This window comes from Heloderma suspectum, chromosome 3 (genome assembly GCF_057233095.1).
Source record: "Heloderma suspectum isolate Gila_16-S chromosome 3, 16-S_ref, whole genome shotgun sequence".
Lineage (NCBI taxonomy): Eukaryota > Metazoa > Chordata > Lepidosauria > Squamata > Helodermatidae > Heloderma > Heloderma suspectum.
This window is the reverse complement of record NC_139460.1, coordinates 48,895,679-48,913,589: the sequence shown is the minus strand read 5'-3', so window position 1 is coordinate 48,913,589 and position 17,911 is coordinate 48,895,679. Positions and strand designations below refer to the sequence as shown.

Sequence of the window (17,911 nt, the reverse complement as noted above, 5' to 3'; positions counted from 1 at the left end):
CCATTTGCAGCTCCGCCTCAGACAGCAAAATGTCTTGGCCAGCCCTGCCTAGGAGGCAGCAAGGGAGGATAAGAGGAGACGTATTACAAGAGCAAGAAACCTTCAGACAGCTCACCCCGTTTCTATATTCATCAATATTGATGAATATATTGATCAATATATCAATGAATATTGATCATATCAATGATCAATATATCATATATCAATATATCAATGAATATATGAATATTGATCAATATTGATGAATATTCTATATTCATCAATTCATCACGTGTGTGTGTGTGTGTGTGTACAGTATAAAAACAGTTTAATTCTGAACAACAAAATTACATACTGCTGCAACATTATCCTCTCTTTTACACAAATAGAGAACTCAATAAAAGAGAAGGAATTTAGCCAATACATCTCAGAAGGCTAGTGAAAGCCAAATTCATTCTGTTGCAATAATGTCCCAACCATTTACCATAGACATTTATAAATGGCAAAACCTACGGTGGTTCATGAGTTACCAGCCGCCTTTCAAACCACAATGTGCCTTGGGCAAAGGGACCAGCACCTGTATGGCAAGTGATGAGGGGCAAGAGCCTATTGGGATGCAAATGTGACTGCTGAACCACAGGGCTCTGGAGCCTATCAGTCAACAGCCTGAGTGCTTGGACTGTGAGATATTATGGGGCGATATAAATGTAATAATAAATAAATACAAATATGGGACCTATGACCCAATTGGAGTCCACCCAGGGAAGAGCCTTCAGTGTGGTGGCCCCCCTTCTGTAGAACTCCCTGCCTCTGGAGGTCAGGTAGAGGTGTTGTTTCCTGCACCTCCTGAAAACAGCTTTATTCCAGGAAGCCCTCCTTGACTGACCAGCCATGGTTTTTATTGGTACTCTGTTTTTTAAAATAACAATGTTTAATATGGTATTTTATTTCTTTTATCTTTTTATCATTTTATCTTTTATTGTTCACCGCTCCAGAATCTGTTAAGATGTGGAGCAGTATATAAATACTGTAAATAATAAATAAATCACACACACACACACACACACACACAGTATGTGTATGTAGTTGTCTGAAGTCATTCCAGCATTGCACAGAACATTTAATTTTCTGACACCGATACATGGATGTAGTTATATTTACCAGGAAGAAGAGGGTAGACACCAAGTTGATGATCCTCCATTCCCTGCTCTGTGAATGTCTGACCATAAAAATTAATGACATGAATGTCTTGTGGACCACCCATATTCAGCAAGTGCCAGTGCACCACCTCATCCTTATACATCCGCAACCCCTCCAACTCGTATTGGATCCCATTAATTGCTGAAAAGAAAATATGATCATAGATTAAAGAAACTGCAAGCATCTCCTTTTGTAATTAAAAAAATGTTCTCAAGGCATAAAGGTTCATTGCAATTTCTGTAACTGCTGAATTCTTCAAGATCTTGACATAGGAAAAGATTCCAATTCAGCTTGTTAAGTACAAGGAATTGATGAATCAACAGTAGAATTGGTTGTGATAACACAAATGGGAAAAAATGGTGGGGGTGGATGGGTCTGTGTTTGCAAATCTACTATTATTTGTTTATTTATTAAATTGGGAGCATGAGTGACAGCAACACACATAAATCACACACAAGTGCTTAGTGTCTGCAAACATTTAACATTCAGCAAATGTCCCTCCCTATCATTTTGTCATTAAAGTCATAGTTATTTTTCATCACTAGCACCCTTTAGATGAAGGAAAACATCTATACCGGGAAATTTATGATGTTGTTGGGCTCTGGAGGGTGTCGCAGCATGAGTCTTTTTATCAAAGTACCAGCTTTTCTCCTCATCAAAGACCATAAAAAGCAGGACAAATTCTCGCATGTCTATCGGCCTGTTATACTTGTCAAGCATTCCTTTTTGACAGACCAAGATTGGCCCGATCAAGCCAGAGTGAATATCTTTTTCCTGCAAAATGATTAATAACAGGAAGAGGCTCTTAAATCCAGTCTCTCAGTTGTTGTTTTTTTTAAGTTAATCTTAAAAGTAATTTATTCAGAAACATCAGTCTGGTTCATTTTGATGCAGATACATTAACAAAGTTCATGAAAGTTACAGCATGATCATTTCTCCGCATTTCATAAACAGGGAATCTCAAATCGAAAATATTTCTGAAAAACAGAATGCATAGTAAACTGGAAGACAAATTAGCCAGAGCATTCTTCATTCAGGTTGAAAGAATGCACTTCTGTTTTCACTCAGAAGACTCCATAGGATGACTTTTTTCTTTTTCTTTTGAATTAGATTTATCTTACCGGGTTTACGGCAGAGTAGTATGCCCAGGATTTACATAATCTCTGCTTTTGCATAGGCCCCGATCGTTTGGTTGCATGCCAGACGTATGTATAGGTATCATTGGGCATGATGGCATCATCCTTTCTGAACCACTCTGGAGACTGATCATCATAGCTTCTACCTTCAGAAGATTTCTCATAGTAAAGCCCGTGGGCATGGAGAGAATATGGCCTGGAGGCTAGGTTTTGAAACTGAACCTAGAAAGTTGAAGGGACAGTGATTAGCAGTGATAGAGGTAAAGAAACTCCCCTCCCAACAGTTCTGAAACTTTGCGGTGCTATGGTAGATTCTGTTAGATTTTGGTGTAGCATGAGTCAGAGACCACGTTTGCATGATATAACGTCACCCTTGTTTGTTTCGGAGTCGCTTGTCATGTTGTCTGAACCCGGCACGATGGGTTAAGTGTGGGTTGTTAACCATACACAAGCCACCCTGAGAACCCATGACTTGTTGCTGGGTTGTCCAGGGTGACTTATTATGACATGCAAACCTGGCAGTGTGGGTTCTGCATGGTATGTTTGAAAGGGCTACAGAGATGCCTGGCAAGAGTGGCCAAAACCCCATCCACTCCTCTCAGTGCCTTCCGCCTCTCCGCCTCCAGCTTGGTACTTCATTTAACAGCCATCGGCTTTATCCCCTTGTGCGTCAAGTTAGCACAGCTATGTGCGTATGCATGACTGATTTACCTCTGGGTATATGGTGTGTGGCCCCAATTTGGGATCATGGCAATTCGAGAGGGGAGATTTAAGCTTTCTCCTCTTGTTTTCATGCTGAAATTTTATTTATTTATTTATTTATTTATTTATTTCATTTCTATACCGCCCAATAGCCGAAGCTCTCTGGGCGGTTCACAAAAACTAAAACCAAACAACACACAATAAAACAATTTAAAATATATAGAACATTAAAACCACAATATAACAATACAACCACAATAAAACCTAGCAGCAGTACAGGAGTTTAAAATACAGATTTAAAACAGCAAAGATAAAAATTTAGAAGGCTAAAATGCCTAGGAAAATAAAAAGGTCTTCACCTGGCGCTGAAAGGAGTACAATGTAGGCGCCAGGCGAACCTCACTAGGGAGCTCATTCCAGAGCCGGGGTGCCACAGCAGAAAAAGCCCTCCTCCTAGTAGCCACCCGCCTCACTTCCTTTGGCAGGGGCTCACGGAGAAGGGCCGCTGATGATGATCTTAAGGTCCGGGCAGGCACATATGGGAGGAGGCGATCCTTCAGGTAACCTGGCCCCAAGCCGTTAAGGGCTTTGAATGTTAACACCAGCACTTGAATCGGGCCCGGAAATGGACTGGCAGCCAGTGCAGCTGGAAAAGTACTGGCGTAATATGAGCTCGCAGGCCAGTCCCTGTTAACAATCTTGCTGCCCTATTTTGGACCAGCTGAAGTTTCTGGAACGTTTTCAAAGGCAGCCCCACGTATAACGCATTGCAGTAATCCAGACGAGAAGTTATCAGAGCATGGATAACTGTAGCTAGGCTATCTCTGTCCAGATAAGGGCGTAGTTGGTATACCAGCCTAAGCTGATAAAAAGTGCTCCGTGCCACTGAGTTCACCTGTGCCTCAAGTGACAGTTCTGGATCCAAGAGCACCCCCAAACTACGAACCTGATCCTTTAGGGGGAGTGCAACCCCCTCCAGAACAGGTTGAATATCACCTAGCCGGGCAGACGAACCACCCACTAACAGTACCTCCGTCTTGTCTGGATTGAGTTTCAGTTTATTAGCCCTCATCCAGTCCATTACCGTGCCCAGGCACTGGTTCAGAACAGCCACTGCCTCTCCTGGTTTTGATGAGAAAGAGAGGTAGAGCTGGGTGTCATCCGCATATTGATGGCACCTCAGCCCACACCTCCGGATAACCTCCCCCAGCGGTTTCATGTAGATGTTAAACAGCATGGGGGATAGAATAGAGCCCTGTGGAACCCCATGGCACAATTGCCATGGCACAGAGCAATAATCCCCCAGCACCACCTTCTGGAATCGGCCATCCAAGTAGGAGCGGGACCACTGTAGTGCAGTGCCTCCAACTCCCAACCCAGACAACCTATCCAGAAGGATACCATGGTCGATGGTATCGAAAGCCGCTGAGAGGTCCAGGAGAATCAACAGGGTCGCACTCCCCCTGTCCCTCTCCCGGCAGAGGTCATCCCACAGGGCGACCAAGGCAGTTTCCGTTCCAAAACCAGGCCTGAAGCCCGATTGAAATGGATCTAGATAATCCGTTTCATTCAAGAGTGCCTGGAGCTGTCCTACAACCACCCGCTCAAGCACCTTGCCCAGGAAGGGGATGTTGGCCACTGGCCTATAATTGTTAACATCCTCTGGGTCCAGGTTAGGCTTTTTCAGGAGTGGTCTAATTACCGCCTCTTTTAAAGCAGCAGGCACCACTCCCTCTCTCAAGGAGGAATTTACAACCTCCTGGACCCAGCCGGACAACCCCTCCTTGTTTGATTTAATAAGCCATGAAGGGCAAGGGTCAAGCACACAAGTGGTCGATCGGACTTGGCCAAGCACCTTGTCCGCATCCTCAGGCCTCAGTAACTGAAACTCATCCAATAAAACTGGACCAGACGGTGCTCTGAACGCCTCTACCAATGGAACTGCATTAATGGTTGTGTCCAATTCATGACGAATCTGAGCGACTTTATCCTCAAAGTGCCGCGCAAACCCGTCACAGCGTGCTACCGAGGGTTCCACCGTCTCTCTCCCTGCCCCAGAATGTAACAGGCCGCGAACCACTCGGAAAAGCTCCGCCGGACGACACTGAGAAGATGCAATGCTGGTGGAAAAGAACTGCCTCTTTGCCACCCTCACCGCCACAGAGTAGGCTCGATAGTGGGCTCTTACCTGTGTTCGGTCAGACTCAGCACAAGTTTTCCTCCACCTGCGTTCTAGCCATCTCCCCTCTTGCTTCATTGCCCTCAGCACAGGTGTATACCAAGGAGCTGGCCGGGCTCTGCTCAGAGGGAGAGGGCGCTTGGGCGCGATCGTGTCAACCGCCCGAGTCATCTCTGCATTCCACAGAGCGACCTGGGCTTCGACAGGAGCACCAGCCATACCAGCAGGAAAATCCCCCAGAGCCCTCTGGAATCCATCGGAATCCATTAATCTCCGGGGGCGGACCATTTTAATAGGTCCCCCACCCTTGCAGAGGGGAAAGGCCGCCAGAAGTCTAAACCTCAGCAGGAAGTGATCTGACCATGACAAAGGGACAGATGTTAATTCCTCTACTTTCAGATCACCATCCTCCTGCCCAGTCGAGAAAAGCAGATCAAGCGTGTGTCCTTTTATATGCGTTGGGCCGATGACATGTTGGGACAGCCCCATGGTTGTCATGGCGGCCATGAAGTCCTGAGCCACCCCGGATACAGCGGCCTTGGCATGGAAGTTGAGATCCCCCAGGACCATCATCCTGGGGGTCTTCAACACCAAGTCCGAGACCACCTCCGTCAGCTCAGGCAGGGAGTCCGATGGGCAGCGGGGTGGGCGGTACACCAACAGAATCCCTAATCTGTCCCGGGTACCCAACACAAGACACTCAAGATCTGCACTCGAATGAGCAGGAAGCCTGGAGAGGGAGATTGAATTCCTATAGACCACGGCAACCCCCCCTCCCCGACCCTCCAGTCGGTGTTGGTGCTGCACTGAGTACCCAGGAGGGCACAGCTGGGAGAGAGTGACCCCTCCCAGTTCCCCCACCCAGGTCTCAGTAATACATGCAAGGTCAGCCCCCTCATCCACAATCAAATCATGGATGAGGGAGGTCTTATTTTGGGCCGACCTGGCATTCAGCAGCAGCACCACCAGACCCGAGGGCAGACTGGTAAGGCTGCCAGGAACCATCAGGTTGGGGGAAGAGCCAGAAGAGGGGACAGCTGTAAGGTGTCTAGCCCCTCTTCTCCTCAGCTGGCCTGTTAATCCCCCAACGCCATACCGCCCCCTGCCCGTGACCACAGTTATGGTGGCACCTCCCCCACCCCCTGAGTTGTCCAATAGTCCTCCCAGGCATATATTAAAATATTAAGATATAAAATATACAACAGTTTAAAAGAATATAAAAGAGATAAAAGAGAACAGCAGCTAAGAAGGAGCAGATAGTCCACGTTTGCCCCTTCCCCTGGTCTCTAAAGCTGCTGCCCTCTGCTGCTGCTGCTATTTGCTGCTGGTGTTGTGGCTGCTGGTGTCTCTGGAGAAGCAGGTTGGTAGATCTTGCGACTCCAAGTTCCACCCCCATTCCACACCCCCAGGATTAAAAAAAGAAAACTATCTCAATTAGTTTCTTTTTTTAACCCCCCTGAAGCAGGGAAGGGGATTTCGCCATGAAAATAGGAGGGAGGAAAGCTTAAATCGCCACGGTCCCCGAAATGGGGGCGGGGTGCATTTACCCAGAGGTAAGTCAATCACGCATACACACACAGATGTGCTAGGAAGAGTAACATCACTCATCCCTAGCTGCAAGGAGCAGCCAAGGAGGGGGTTTTTTAAACTGTTAAACAAAGAAAATAAATGAAACGTTCAGCCGCCTCATCCTAAAAAGTAAGGTAAGCCTGCCTCCTCCACTCCAAAGATACGGCATGTACATGTCAGTGCAGGTGCTTCGCAAGGCAAGAAGTAGAGGGGGCGGAATCTTATCACAGCAGGAGTATAGATGAGTTGTGCTACAAGGGGCCCCAGGATACATGCTGGGAGCGGGTGGGAGGACAAGGGGGCAAACTACCACCCCATCACTACCGTTTTCTGCCCAAAATCCCACCCCCTGCCCCGTGTGTACAGGGCTCAACAACAGAAAAAGGGTTTTGCTGGCATCAGTGGAGGCTCTTTTTCTTTTGTTAACCACCCCACATGGGGGAGGTCGGGAGGCAACCGTGTGGAGGGGAAGGTTTAATCCTCCCCTCCTAGTATGCAGTGGTCCCAGTCCAAAACAGGGCCACATGCACTTACAGGAGAAAAAGTGAACCCTCCACTACACAATATGTAATTAGTGTAACGTGTAGTTTGGCTTTCAGTTAGAGGCTGGAGGGTGTTTCAAATGAGCAGCCCCATGCCACATGGAATCTTCACATATTATTCTGAAGCTGCAGACAGGGATGAATATAATTCCTGGAATTCCACTTTGGGATACACCCACTTGCGCACAGCTGGCTGGCTGGCTGTATAGGTCAATATACTGGGTGTAGATCGTGGTTTAGCTATAAATGGTAGTTGCTACCTTACTATGGGCAGAATCCAACGGGGTGCTTATGCCCCTGCTGATTCTCTTACGCTCTGCCAATAGTGTTGCACAAGCGGCCCCCACCACTTGCACAACAGTGATCTAGCGCTTCCGGGACAACCTGAAACTAGTGGAAACCTGGAAGGAGGCAGGTTGGCAGAGCTCATATAAGGGGGTTCTGCTAGGAAATGCTAAATCTCCCTTGCATAAGCAGTGGGCTCCACTTGGGCAACAGAATTGGCGGGACCCACTGCTTGCGGAAGTAAATCGGTGGGGCAGAAAGGAATCAGCGGGGGCAGAAGCACCCCACTCCATTCTGCCCTGTCTTCTGACCTACCCAAGTTACTAAACAGAGTTGCTGTATAAAGTTCCTTGCATTTCTGCACCCACATAAGACACCCTCACAAATTAGTCCTACTGCAATACTATAAACCCTGAAGTGCATAATTGTCATTGGTGTTAATGGAAGTTTCCTTCATCCCCATTTCACACATTCCAGGGTTGGGCTTTCAAGACAAAAAGGGGGGTGGGAGAGAAGGGAATAACTTCTTCCCTCTCCTTCCCCCTTTCTTTCTTCAATGGAAAATCTGATAGGAGGTGGAAGATTGGAAAATCCTTCTGTGTTATATACTTTTAAGTAGACTACAGTAATGAGACGCGTATGCAAGATTGTTTCATTTATAGACTATTAGCATTGCTCAGATTGGCCTCAAACGTATTCAGGCCTATGATATAATTTTGTACCTCTATCTCATCATATATACAGTGCTCTCACTTCTCCAAGTTCTGCTGTGTTTATGGAGCCAAAACCGCGCTTACCATGCAGAAGAGGGAAGTACCACAAGGTTCAGGGGAACCCCAAGGTTTGCAAAAGTACTAAAAAAAAATAGAAAAAGAAACCCTAAAGGAGGAAAACAACCCAATGAAAACTGAGTGTGTTTGGTGGCCAAAGGAATGCTGGTTGGCTGACTGTTGGGAGGGGGAAAAGCCCAGGAAACTGCGGTGGGAGGGGGAAATAAAATAGAGTATCCTAAACAGGAACACTCCATACTATAACATTTTGTTGCAGGTCCCACTTGTATAAAATTTCCATTCCAGGACTGAACCACAAGATACAAAACAGCTTTTAAAGAGACTCCTTATTATAGTCTTCATACTCAAACCAAAATGAAACACACTCTGCACTTGACACATTTTTCATTCTTGAAGTTGTTCTTAAAAATCCAAAGTCCCTCAATGATTCAACAACCAGGAACATGCACTTACCTGGATGACATCACCCACCTCGGCTCTAATGACAGGACCGAGGATGCCAAGGTGCTCTTCGTACTCCCCATGAATGATGGGCCTCTTGAAAGTATCATCCAAATAACTTCGGAAAATCACTTTTTTGTACACTCTCCTTGCTGGGCCACTTTTCGCTGTACTGAGGACATGGAAGCATGGAAGGTGGGAGGAATTGTAAATTTGTAAATAACTTCATGGGTAAATTTTTAATATCAAGAAGTACTTGGAGATTTGGCCATACAGATGGTGGACCCATTGCAAAATTGAAGCAGACATATATCAGGTCTACTGTTTGACTCTGTATTGAGTTCACAGGTGAGATCCAGAAGCCATTTTAGATGTACCCAGTGGTTTGGGCAGTCCCAGTATAATTTTTGACTTTTTGTCTTTGAACAGCAAGCCCCTGTGCCACATGAAATTTCTTCTGAAGGTTCTTCTGTTTCAAACATGCTTTTTTAATGTGTGTAGCAGAGGGGGCTGCTCCTGGACAAGCACAAACTGAAAGCCAAAAAGGACATGCAGAAATAGTTGCTCCGTTTCTTTTTCTTCCAGACAAACTCAACAGCCCACTCAGCAATTATTCTTTCCAACTCGAAGATTATTGAATTTTTCAAACATTGACAAAGATATCAAACTGGTGGATACAGTGCCAGCTCCAGGTTTTGGAGGGCCCATGGCCCCCCTCCCTCCATGAGTCCACCTTCTCACTGCCATGGTCACCAGGTGCTATTGCTCCTCATCCTCTTTCTCATCGCTGCTACCCCTTGCTTGCTTGACGGGCAGAGAGAGCCAGCGAGCAAGGTGGCAGGGGCATCTACTGCTCCTCCTTCTCACCACCACAGTTGTCTGGGCCACAGCCGGAAGACAGGTGAACAAGCAGGATGCAGTGGTGAAGAGGACCAAGTCCAGGGGGCCCTTATCAGTGGTATTATTTTGATATTAGATAAAAGATGTGGACACAAATTGGATTATTTTATTTTTATTTGGGGGTCTTTTTATTTTCAATTATTGTTTATATTTTTGAATAATTTTAATTTTTTTCTCAGTTTCTATTCAATAAGAACTATTCTGATGATGTCTGAAATGCTTAGTTCTAAATGTAAACTAAAGCTGTATTTGTATACCACTTGTTATACAAATTTAGTTATTTTTTGTAAATCTGGAAAGATGTGTTTGAGCAGAGGGGCAAATAATTTGCTTTTGCTTTTTCAATGCTTAACGTGACTTCATGCAACATCAAGGGGCTGCAAAATGTAAACAAGCAGAAAGGAATTATTTCTAAGTTAGAAGAGCTTAATGGTGACATGGCTTTTTTACAAGAAACCCATTTGATGGCTGCAGATGGATAGATGTTGCAAAGGACTGGGTTGGTGAGGCTTATGTCACTGATACTTCTACACAATGTAAAGGGGTTGTGATTTTAATTCATAAGCAACTTTCTATTTCAGTTCAACAGGTGATTCTTGACACCGAGGGACATTTTTTGATTCTGGTAGGGAAGTAGATGGGTAAATTAATTGCTATAATCAATGTACATGGGCCAAATATTGATTATCCAGCTATGTTTCATGATTGTTTTGCTAAACTGATTGATACCGCTTTTGATTATTTGATTGTGGGCAGGGACTTTAATGAAGTCTTAGATACTTTGTGAGATAGGAGTACACCTCCTCCTAAGACCCAATCAGCTGTGAGACTGGCAGTCCAGGCTTATAGGATGGAATATGGTTTAACCGATGCTTGGAGAATTTTACATCCTGCCAACAGAAAGTATACTTTTATTTCACCAGTCCACCATAACTGCTTTAGATTAGATTATTTTTTGATCTCTACATCTTTAGTATGTCAAATTAAAGATTGCAAGATTGACACATTGGTAGTGTCAGATCACACCCCGATATGTTTGGAACTGCATTTTTCTGACACTCCTAGGGGCCCCGGTCTTTGGCGCTTTAATGTTTCTCTTCTCAATGATGAGAAGTTTAAAACTCAGATGTTAGGTAACAGAGTATTTTAATACTAATGAGGATACGGCAGGTTCATGTGCCATTGAGTGGGAGGCCAGTAAAGCTTTTTATAAGGGGCCAAATTATTTCTTATGCTTCTTATCAAAAGAAACTTAAAAAAACCTCAACATACGTTTTTAAATAAGAAGCCAAAATCTCTTATAACTCAGTTTTCCACTTCCCCCGCTACACAACTTTATCAAGAGCTGCAGAACACTAAGCATGAGCTGAATAATAAGGTGCTTGAGCGGGTGGTTGCAGGACAGCTCCAGGCACTGTTGAATGAAACGGATTATCTAGATCCATTTCAATCGGGCTTCAGGCCTGGTTTTGGAACGGAAACTGTCTTGGTCGCCCTGTGGGATGACCTCTGCCAGGAGAGGGACGGGGGAGTGCGACCTTGTTGATTCTCCTGGACCTCTCAGCGGCTTTCGATACCATCGGCCATGGTATCCTTCTGGATAGGTTGTCTGGGTTGGGAATTGGAGGCACTGCACTGCAGTGGTTCCGCTCCTACTTGGATGGCTGATTCCAGAAGGTGGTGCTGGGAGATTATTGCTCTGTGCCATGGCAATTGTGCCATGGGGTTCCACAGGGCTCTATTTTATCCCCTATGCTATTTAACATCTACATGAAACCGCTGGGGGAGGTTATCCAGAGTTGTGGGCTGAGGTGCCATCAATATGCAGATGACATCCAGCTCTACCTCTCTTTTTCATCAAAACCAGTTGAGGCAGTGGCTGTTCTGAATCAGTGCCTGGGCATGGTAATGGACTGGATGAAGGCCAATAAACTGAAACTCAATCCAGACAAGACAGAGGTACTGTTAGTGGGTGGTTCATCTGCCCGGCTAGGTGATATTCAACCTGTTCTGGAGGGGGTTGCACTCCCCCTAAAGGATCAGGTTCGTAGTTTGGGGGTGCTCTTGGATCCAGAACTGTCACTTGAGGCACAGGTGAACTCAATGGCATGGAGCACTTTTTATCAGCTTAGGCTGGTATACCTACTATGCCCTTATCTGGATGGAGATAGCCTAGCTACAGTTATCCATGCTCTGATAACTTCTCGTCTGGATTACTGCAATGCGTTATACGTGGGGCTGCCTTTGAAAACGGTCCAGAAACTTCAGCTGGTCCAAAATAGGGCAGCAAGATTGTTAACAGGGATTGGACTGCGAGCTCGTATTAGCCAGTACTTTTTCATCTGCACTGGCAGCCAGTCCATTTCCGGGCCCGATTCAAAGTGCTGGTATTAACATTCAAAGCCCTTAATGGCTTGGGGCCAGGTTAACTGAAGGATCACCTCCTCCCACATGTGCCTGCCCGGACCTTAAGATCATCATCAGCGGCCCTTCTCCGTGAGCCCCTGCTAAAGGAAGTGAGGCGGGTGGCTACTAGGAGGAAGGCTTTTTCTGCTGTGGCACCCCGGCTCTGGAGTGAGCTCCCTAGTGAGGTTCACCTGGCACCTAAATTTATTCCTTTCGGCGCCAGGTGAAGACCTTTTTATTTTCCCAGGCATTTTAGCATTTTAGCTTTCTAAACTGTTAGCTTTGCTGTTTTAAATCTGTATTTTAAACTCCTGCACTGCTGCTAGGTTTTATTGTGGTTGTATTGTTATATTGTGGTTTTAATTTTCTGTATATTTTAAATTGTTTTATTGTGTGTTTGGTTTTAATTTTTGTGAACCGCCCAGAGAGCTTCAGCTATTGGGCCATATAGAAATGAAATAAATAAATAAATAAATTTCTTTCACAGCAGGCGGAATTTGCTCTGACCTGTCTACGACAGAAATAGTGGGAAAATGGTGAACGTCCCAGTAAGTTCCTTGCACATCATCTTAAACAGCATCAACATCAAAATGTCATTTCAGCTATTAAAGATGGGAGTGGCAAAATATATACTTCTCCTATAGATAAAAACTCACAATTTTTAAAGTGTTATTCTGATCTTTATAGTACCGCTAGCAAGATATCAGATCAAGATATGAATGCTTTTTTTTTTCCTCAGATCAATCTTCCATATTTAGATTCTTCACAACAACAGCTCCATCTAGCTCCTCTGCATTTAGAGGAAATTATGAATGCGATAATGAAAATGAACACTGGGAAATCACCCCATATGGATGGATTGAGTGGTATAAAACATTCTCCAGTTTTTTAGCCCCAAAGTTGTACTGCCTCTAACCATATTTTCGAGGCGGGCTCCCTTTCTTCATTGTTAAATGATGCTTATATTACCATGATTCCTAAGCCTGGCAAAGATCATACCTATTGTGCTAACTATCGACCTATATCATTAATTAATGTAGATATCAAAATATTAACAGCAATCTTGGCAGATAGATTGCAACAAGTTATGGCCACATTGGTTAGACCAGGTGGTATTAATTAAAAATAGACAGAGGGCTGATAATCTTAGATTAGTTGTTGATCTAGTCGCTTTAAACTCTGAAACAACTGACCAGGCGGCCATCATTTCCTTGGATGCAGAAGAGTCCTTTGACAAAATTCATTGGAAATGTATGTTTACCACATTGACTAATTTTGGTTTTCCTATAGAATTTTTGAAATGGGTTAAAATTTTATACTCAGCTCCAAGAGTGAGAGTAATGACTAACAGTTCATTTCTGGCTTTTGTTTTTTACTTGGGCAGGGCACCAGACAAGGTTGTCCACTTTCCCCATTGATATTCAACTTATGTTTGGAACCCCTGGTGTGTGCTATTAGACAAAATAGTTGTATATATGGATTTGTCCATTTTGGTTTAGAATTTAAAATTAGCCTTTATGCTGATGATCTTTTGTTGTTCATCTCGAAACTCCAGTCATTGGTTCCAGCTTTGATTAAAGTGATTCATACTTTTGGTGAATTGTCTGGCTATTCAATTAATTGGTCAAAGCTGGAAATAATGCCAATTGGATATAGGGTATATTGTAGTGTGTTAGCCAATTGGCAATTTCAACGGTGCCCAGAGTCTATTACATATTTGGGAATAATTATCCTTAGAGCTACATATATCTCAAATAATCAGGTTAAATTTAAATAAGTTGATTAATGATATTTCATGAGATATAGATAGATGGGCATCTTTAAAGCTGACTTTATGGGGTAAGGTGAATACACTTAAGATGAATACTATACCTCAGTATAGTATACTATACCTCAAATCATGTATGTTATACATGGGATCCCCATACTTGTACCTGGCAAATATTTCCAAAAACCTAATGCTTTCTGTCATAAATTCTTTTGGGTTCCTTTCCAGCAGAATATCTTTGAAAAGGATGCAACTTCCAATTAATGAAGGTGGGTTCGGTTTTCCGGATCTTGCTACATACCATCGGGCTTATCTGCTGACCTGTACTAAATTTGGTCTTTTCCACTCAGATTTGATTTTCCACCTTGGTCAGTGTTGGAATCTTCTTGTCTGGAGCCTCTCTCTAAATGGATGGCATTAGGTTCTCAGCATATTAAGGCAGATAGAGCTCCTCCCACAAGCTTGGCAATAGAGATGTGTGACGTATAATGTCATGCCAATTACAGTTTGGCCCATTTTCCCATGCCAAATTGACTTTATGGGGAAATCCAGATTTAAGAATTGGAAAGAAAATGTTTTTGTGGCAGACCTGGACAGATAAAATGATTTTTACCCTGGATCAATTGTTGGGTGCTGATGATGAGTTTTTGCTATTTTCAACTTTGCAAGATAACTTTGATTTGCCTGCTAGAGCTGAATGGCAGTATTTGCAACTGAAACATTTGTCAGTATCTAGATTTGGTCCTGCTGCTTTTATGATTTTGGAGTCTCCTTCGCTATTGGAAACACTCACTGAAGCTGACCAGATTTATTTATTTATTTATTTATTTATTTATTGCATTTATATCCCGCCTTTTTTCCTCTTGCAAGGAACCCAAGGCAGCTTACATTATCCTCCTCCTCTCTATTTTATCCTCACAACAACAACCCTGTGAGGTAGGTTGGGCTGAGAGTCTGTGACTGGCCCAGAGTCACCCAGTGAGCTTCCATGGCTGAGTGGAGACTATAACCCGGATCTCCTGGCTCCCAGTCCAACACTCTAGCCACTACACCACACTGGCTCTCAAAAATATTGACCCATGATACATCTTTACAAATATTTATTATCAATGAATAAATATGATACATATGGCCTACTGCGGGAATGGAACAGGGAATTGGAATGTCCTATTTTGTCTAACCAATGGACCACCATTTTGGTGTCTGTATCGGATATCTCTATGGATCTTCCATTATGCCTTATTTAGCAAAAACTTTTGTTTTGGGTCTATTGGATGCCACACCATCTCTTTAATAAAGGCTTGTCAAACTTGGCTAATTATTGGAGCTGTAATGCAGTCAACGTTTCTCTTATTCATATGTTTTGGAAATGCCCAATAGTTGCCTCCTTTGGGGAGGAAGTTATTATATAAATTTTGTATTGGAAAGCCCTTTAAAATTTACTGATGTAAATGTTATCTTAAATTACTTATCTGCTTTTTGGAATGTAACATATGGTCAGCGTAAATTGATCCTTCGTGCCCTTTTGGCTGCTAAAAGACTGATACGACGATAGTGGAAAGATAAAAAGCCCACTGCCTATAATGCAATGGATTGAAGACTTAATGCTAGCAACATTTGAAAGAGTGGCATCATAACTTTCAAATTGACATATTTGGATATCTGGTCTGCTTTTACAAAGTTTACATGTAATCTATTCTTTCTCTCTTTTTTTCTACCCAGAATATTGTAATATTTGAAACGGAAGATTTTAGAATACGTTGATATATTTTTTATTTTTTTGATCTTGTTATGTTTTTTGTTTGTTTGTTTTGTTAAAACTCACAATAAAAAATTGATTAAAAAAATTAGTGGCCCCCTGCTGGGCTTTGGGCCCTTGGCAGATGCCCAACCATGCGTATGCTTGACATCGGCCCCAAGTAGAGATCTTATTCTATGCTAAATGATAGAAATTAAAGTGCAGAACTGGTCATAAGATCAGGACTTTTAGTAATGTTACATCTAAATTATGATGCTGGTCTCCCCTTTTCCAGGATACTGATTGAAATACAGAGTTACAAGACTGAGTGTAATTTACAGCAGAATCCTGTGCATGTGTACTCAGTAGTAAGTGTTCAACAAGACTTATTAAGGATAGTCAAATCTGTCAATTTCAGTTTCTTTCAGTTTCTCATTTTTCCAGTCTTAAATTCAGTTTGTCAGGAAAGTTGAGTATTTTTTTAAAGTTTGCTTGAAAACGCATTTTTGTGCACATTTCTCCTAATATATGCATTTTTCTATGTAATTTTGCCTAATACACACATTTTTGCAAGTAATGTTCCTAATATAATGAATTTTGAATGCTCTTTTTTTTCTAATATACACATTTTTGTATGCATCTTTTATTGAAGAAAACTGCAAAATTTGGAGAAGTGTGAATTTCGAAGGATAGCTGAGTTTCAGTTCATGTACTGGTTCAAAAGGGTTAAAGTAGATAAGTTCATATTAAAATGCAAACCAAACAAATTACTCCCCCATCCCTAGGGCTAACTCTCTAGTGTGCATGTTTAAGATGGCAGCCATACTTATGGACTTATATTTGGATATCTGGTCTGCTTTTACTGAACTTTATGTGTAATCTATTCTTTTTTCCAGTCCCCCCCCCCCCGAATGTTGTAATATTTGAAACTGAGGACTTTAGAGTATGTTTTTTCTGCTGTGGCACCCCAGTTGTGGAATGCCCTCCCCTTGGAGGCCCGATTGGTGCAGACATTGGTTTCATTTCGGAGTCAAGTTAAAACATGGCTTTTTATCAATGCCTTCAAGGGCTAAATGCATTCCCTAAAGAAGCACACTGTTTTAACTGTTTTATTGTTTTAGATTTTAAATTGGTATTAGCTTGCTTAGTGGTGTAATGTGTTTTTAGCTGTTTATTTATTGTTCTATACTGTCTAAACCGATTTTATCTGTACACCGCCCTGAAATCCTAAAGATATAGGGTGGGATATATATACTTTAAATAAATAAAATGCTGTTATATTTTCCTTTTTTTTGTTTTTTGTTTTGTTATGTTTTTGTTTCTTTTGTTTTGTTGAAACTCACAATAAAACTTGATTTTAAAACAAGATGGCAGCCACACTTTCAGGATGGCAATATAGGAAGGAATCATAGAATATGAGAGATGAAGGAGACTTGGAGGTTATCTAGTCCAAAACCTTGCTCATTGCAGGGATCTTTTTAACTGCAGAATTCCTGACAGATGGCCATGCAGCTTCTGCTTAAATACCCCCAGCAAAGGAAAGCCCACTCCATCCTGACATAGGCTGTTCCACAGTCAAATAGCTAGTACACTTAGGAAGGTTCTCCTAACATGTAGCCAAAATCTGCTTCCCTGCAATTCCCATCTATTGCTTCTAGTCCTGCCCTCTGGAGCAACAGAGAACAAATCTGTTTCATCTTCTCCATGACAGCCCTTCAGATACTCCAAGACAGTAATCATGTCTCACCTTAAAACTTCTCTTCTCCACACTAAACATACCCAACTGTTTCATCCTCAAAATATTCACCATCCTAATTGTCCTCCTCTAGTCATGCTCTAGTTTGTCAACGTCCTTCTTAAAATGTGGTGCCCAGGACTGGACACAGTTCTTCAGACGTGGTCTGATCAACGTGGAATAGAGTGGAACCTCTCATGATCTGGGCAAGTGCTACTGTTAATGCAGCTTAAGATTGCATTAGCTTTATTAGCAGCTACATCACACTGCTGGCTTATGTTTAGTTTGTGATCATCTGAACTCCTAGATCATTTTCACGTGTAATGCTGACAAGCCAGGTCTCCCCTATCCTATACTTGTGCCTTTGATTGTGTGTGTGTGTACCTAAATGTAGGACTTTACATTTCCCTGTTAAATTTCATCTTGTTGGTTCTGACCCAGTCTTCCCTGACAAGATTGTTTTGAATCTTGTTTCTGTCTTCCATGGTGTTAGTGATCTTCATGCCGTCTCCAAATTTTATAAGCATCTTCTCAATGCCC

At 42.9% G+C, this 17,911-nt stretch overlaps 1 protein-coding gene across 3 annotated transcripts in view; it reads right to left on the bottom strand.

Annotated features, from left to right (window-relative positions):
• F5 (coagulation factor V) overlaps positions 1-17,911 on the bottom strand; it is an 81,736-nt gene that overhangs the window by 15,858 nt on the left and 47,967 nt on the right. For all 3 annotated transcript variants that reach the window (XR_014789044.1, XR_014789045.1, XM_084843147.1), the window contains exons 14-17: positions 8,837-8,996; positions 2,301-2,537; positions 1,755-1,953; positions 1,141-1,320 (exon numbers count right to left, since the gene is read on the bottom strand). Coding sequence is in view for 1 of the 3 variants with exons in the window: in XM_084843147.1 (XP_084699273.1) it covers positions 1,141-1,320; positions 1,755-1,953; positions 2,301-2,537; positions 8,837-8,996 (776 nt within the window). In the remaining 2 variants the exon portion in view is untranslated. The remainder of the gene's footprint in view (positions 1-1,140; positions 1,321-1,754; positions 1,954-2,300; positions 2,538-8,836; positions 8,997-17,911) is intronic.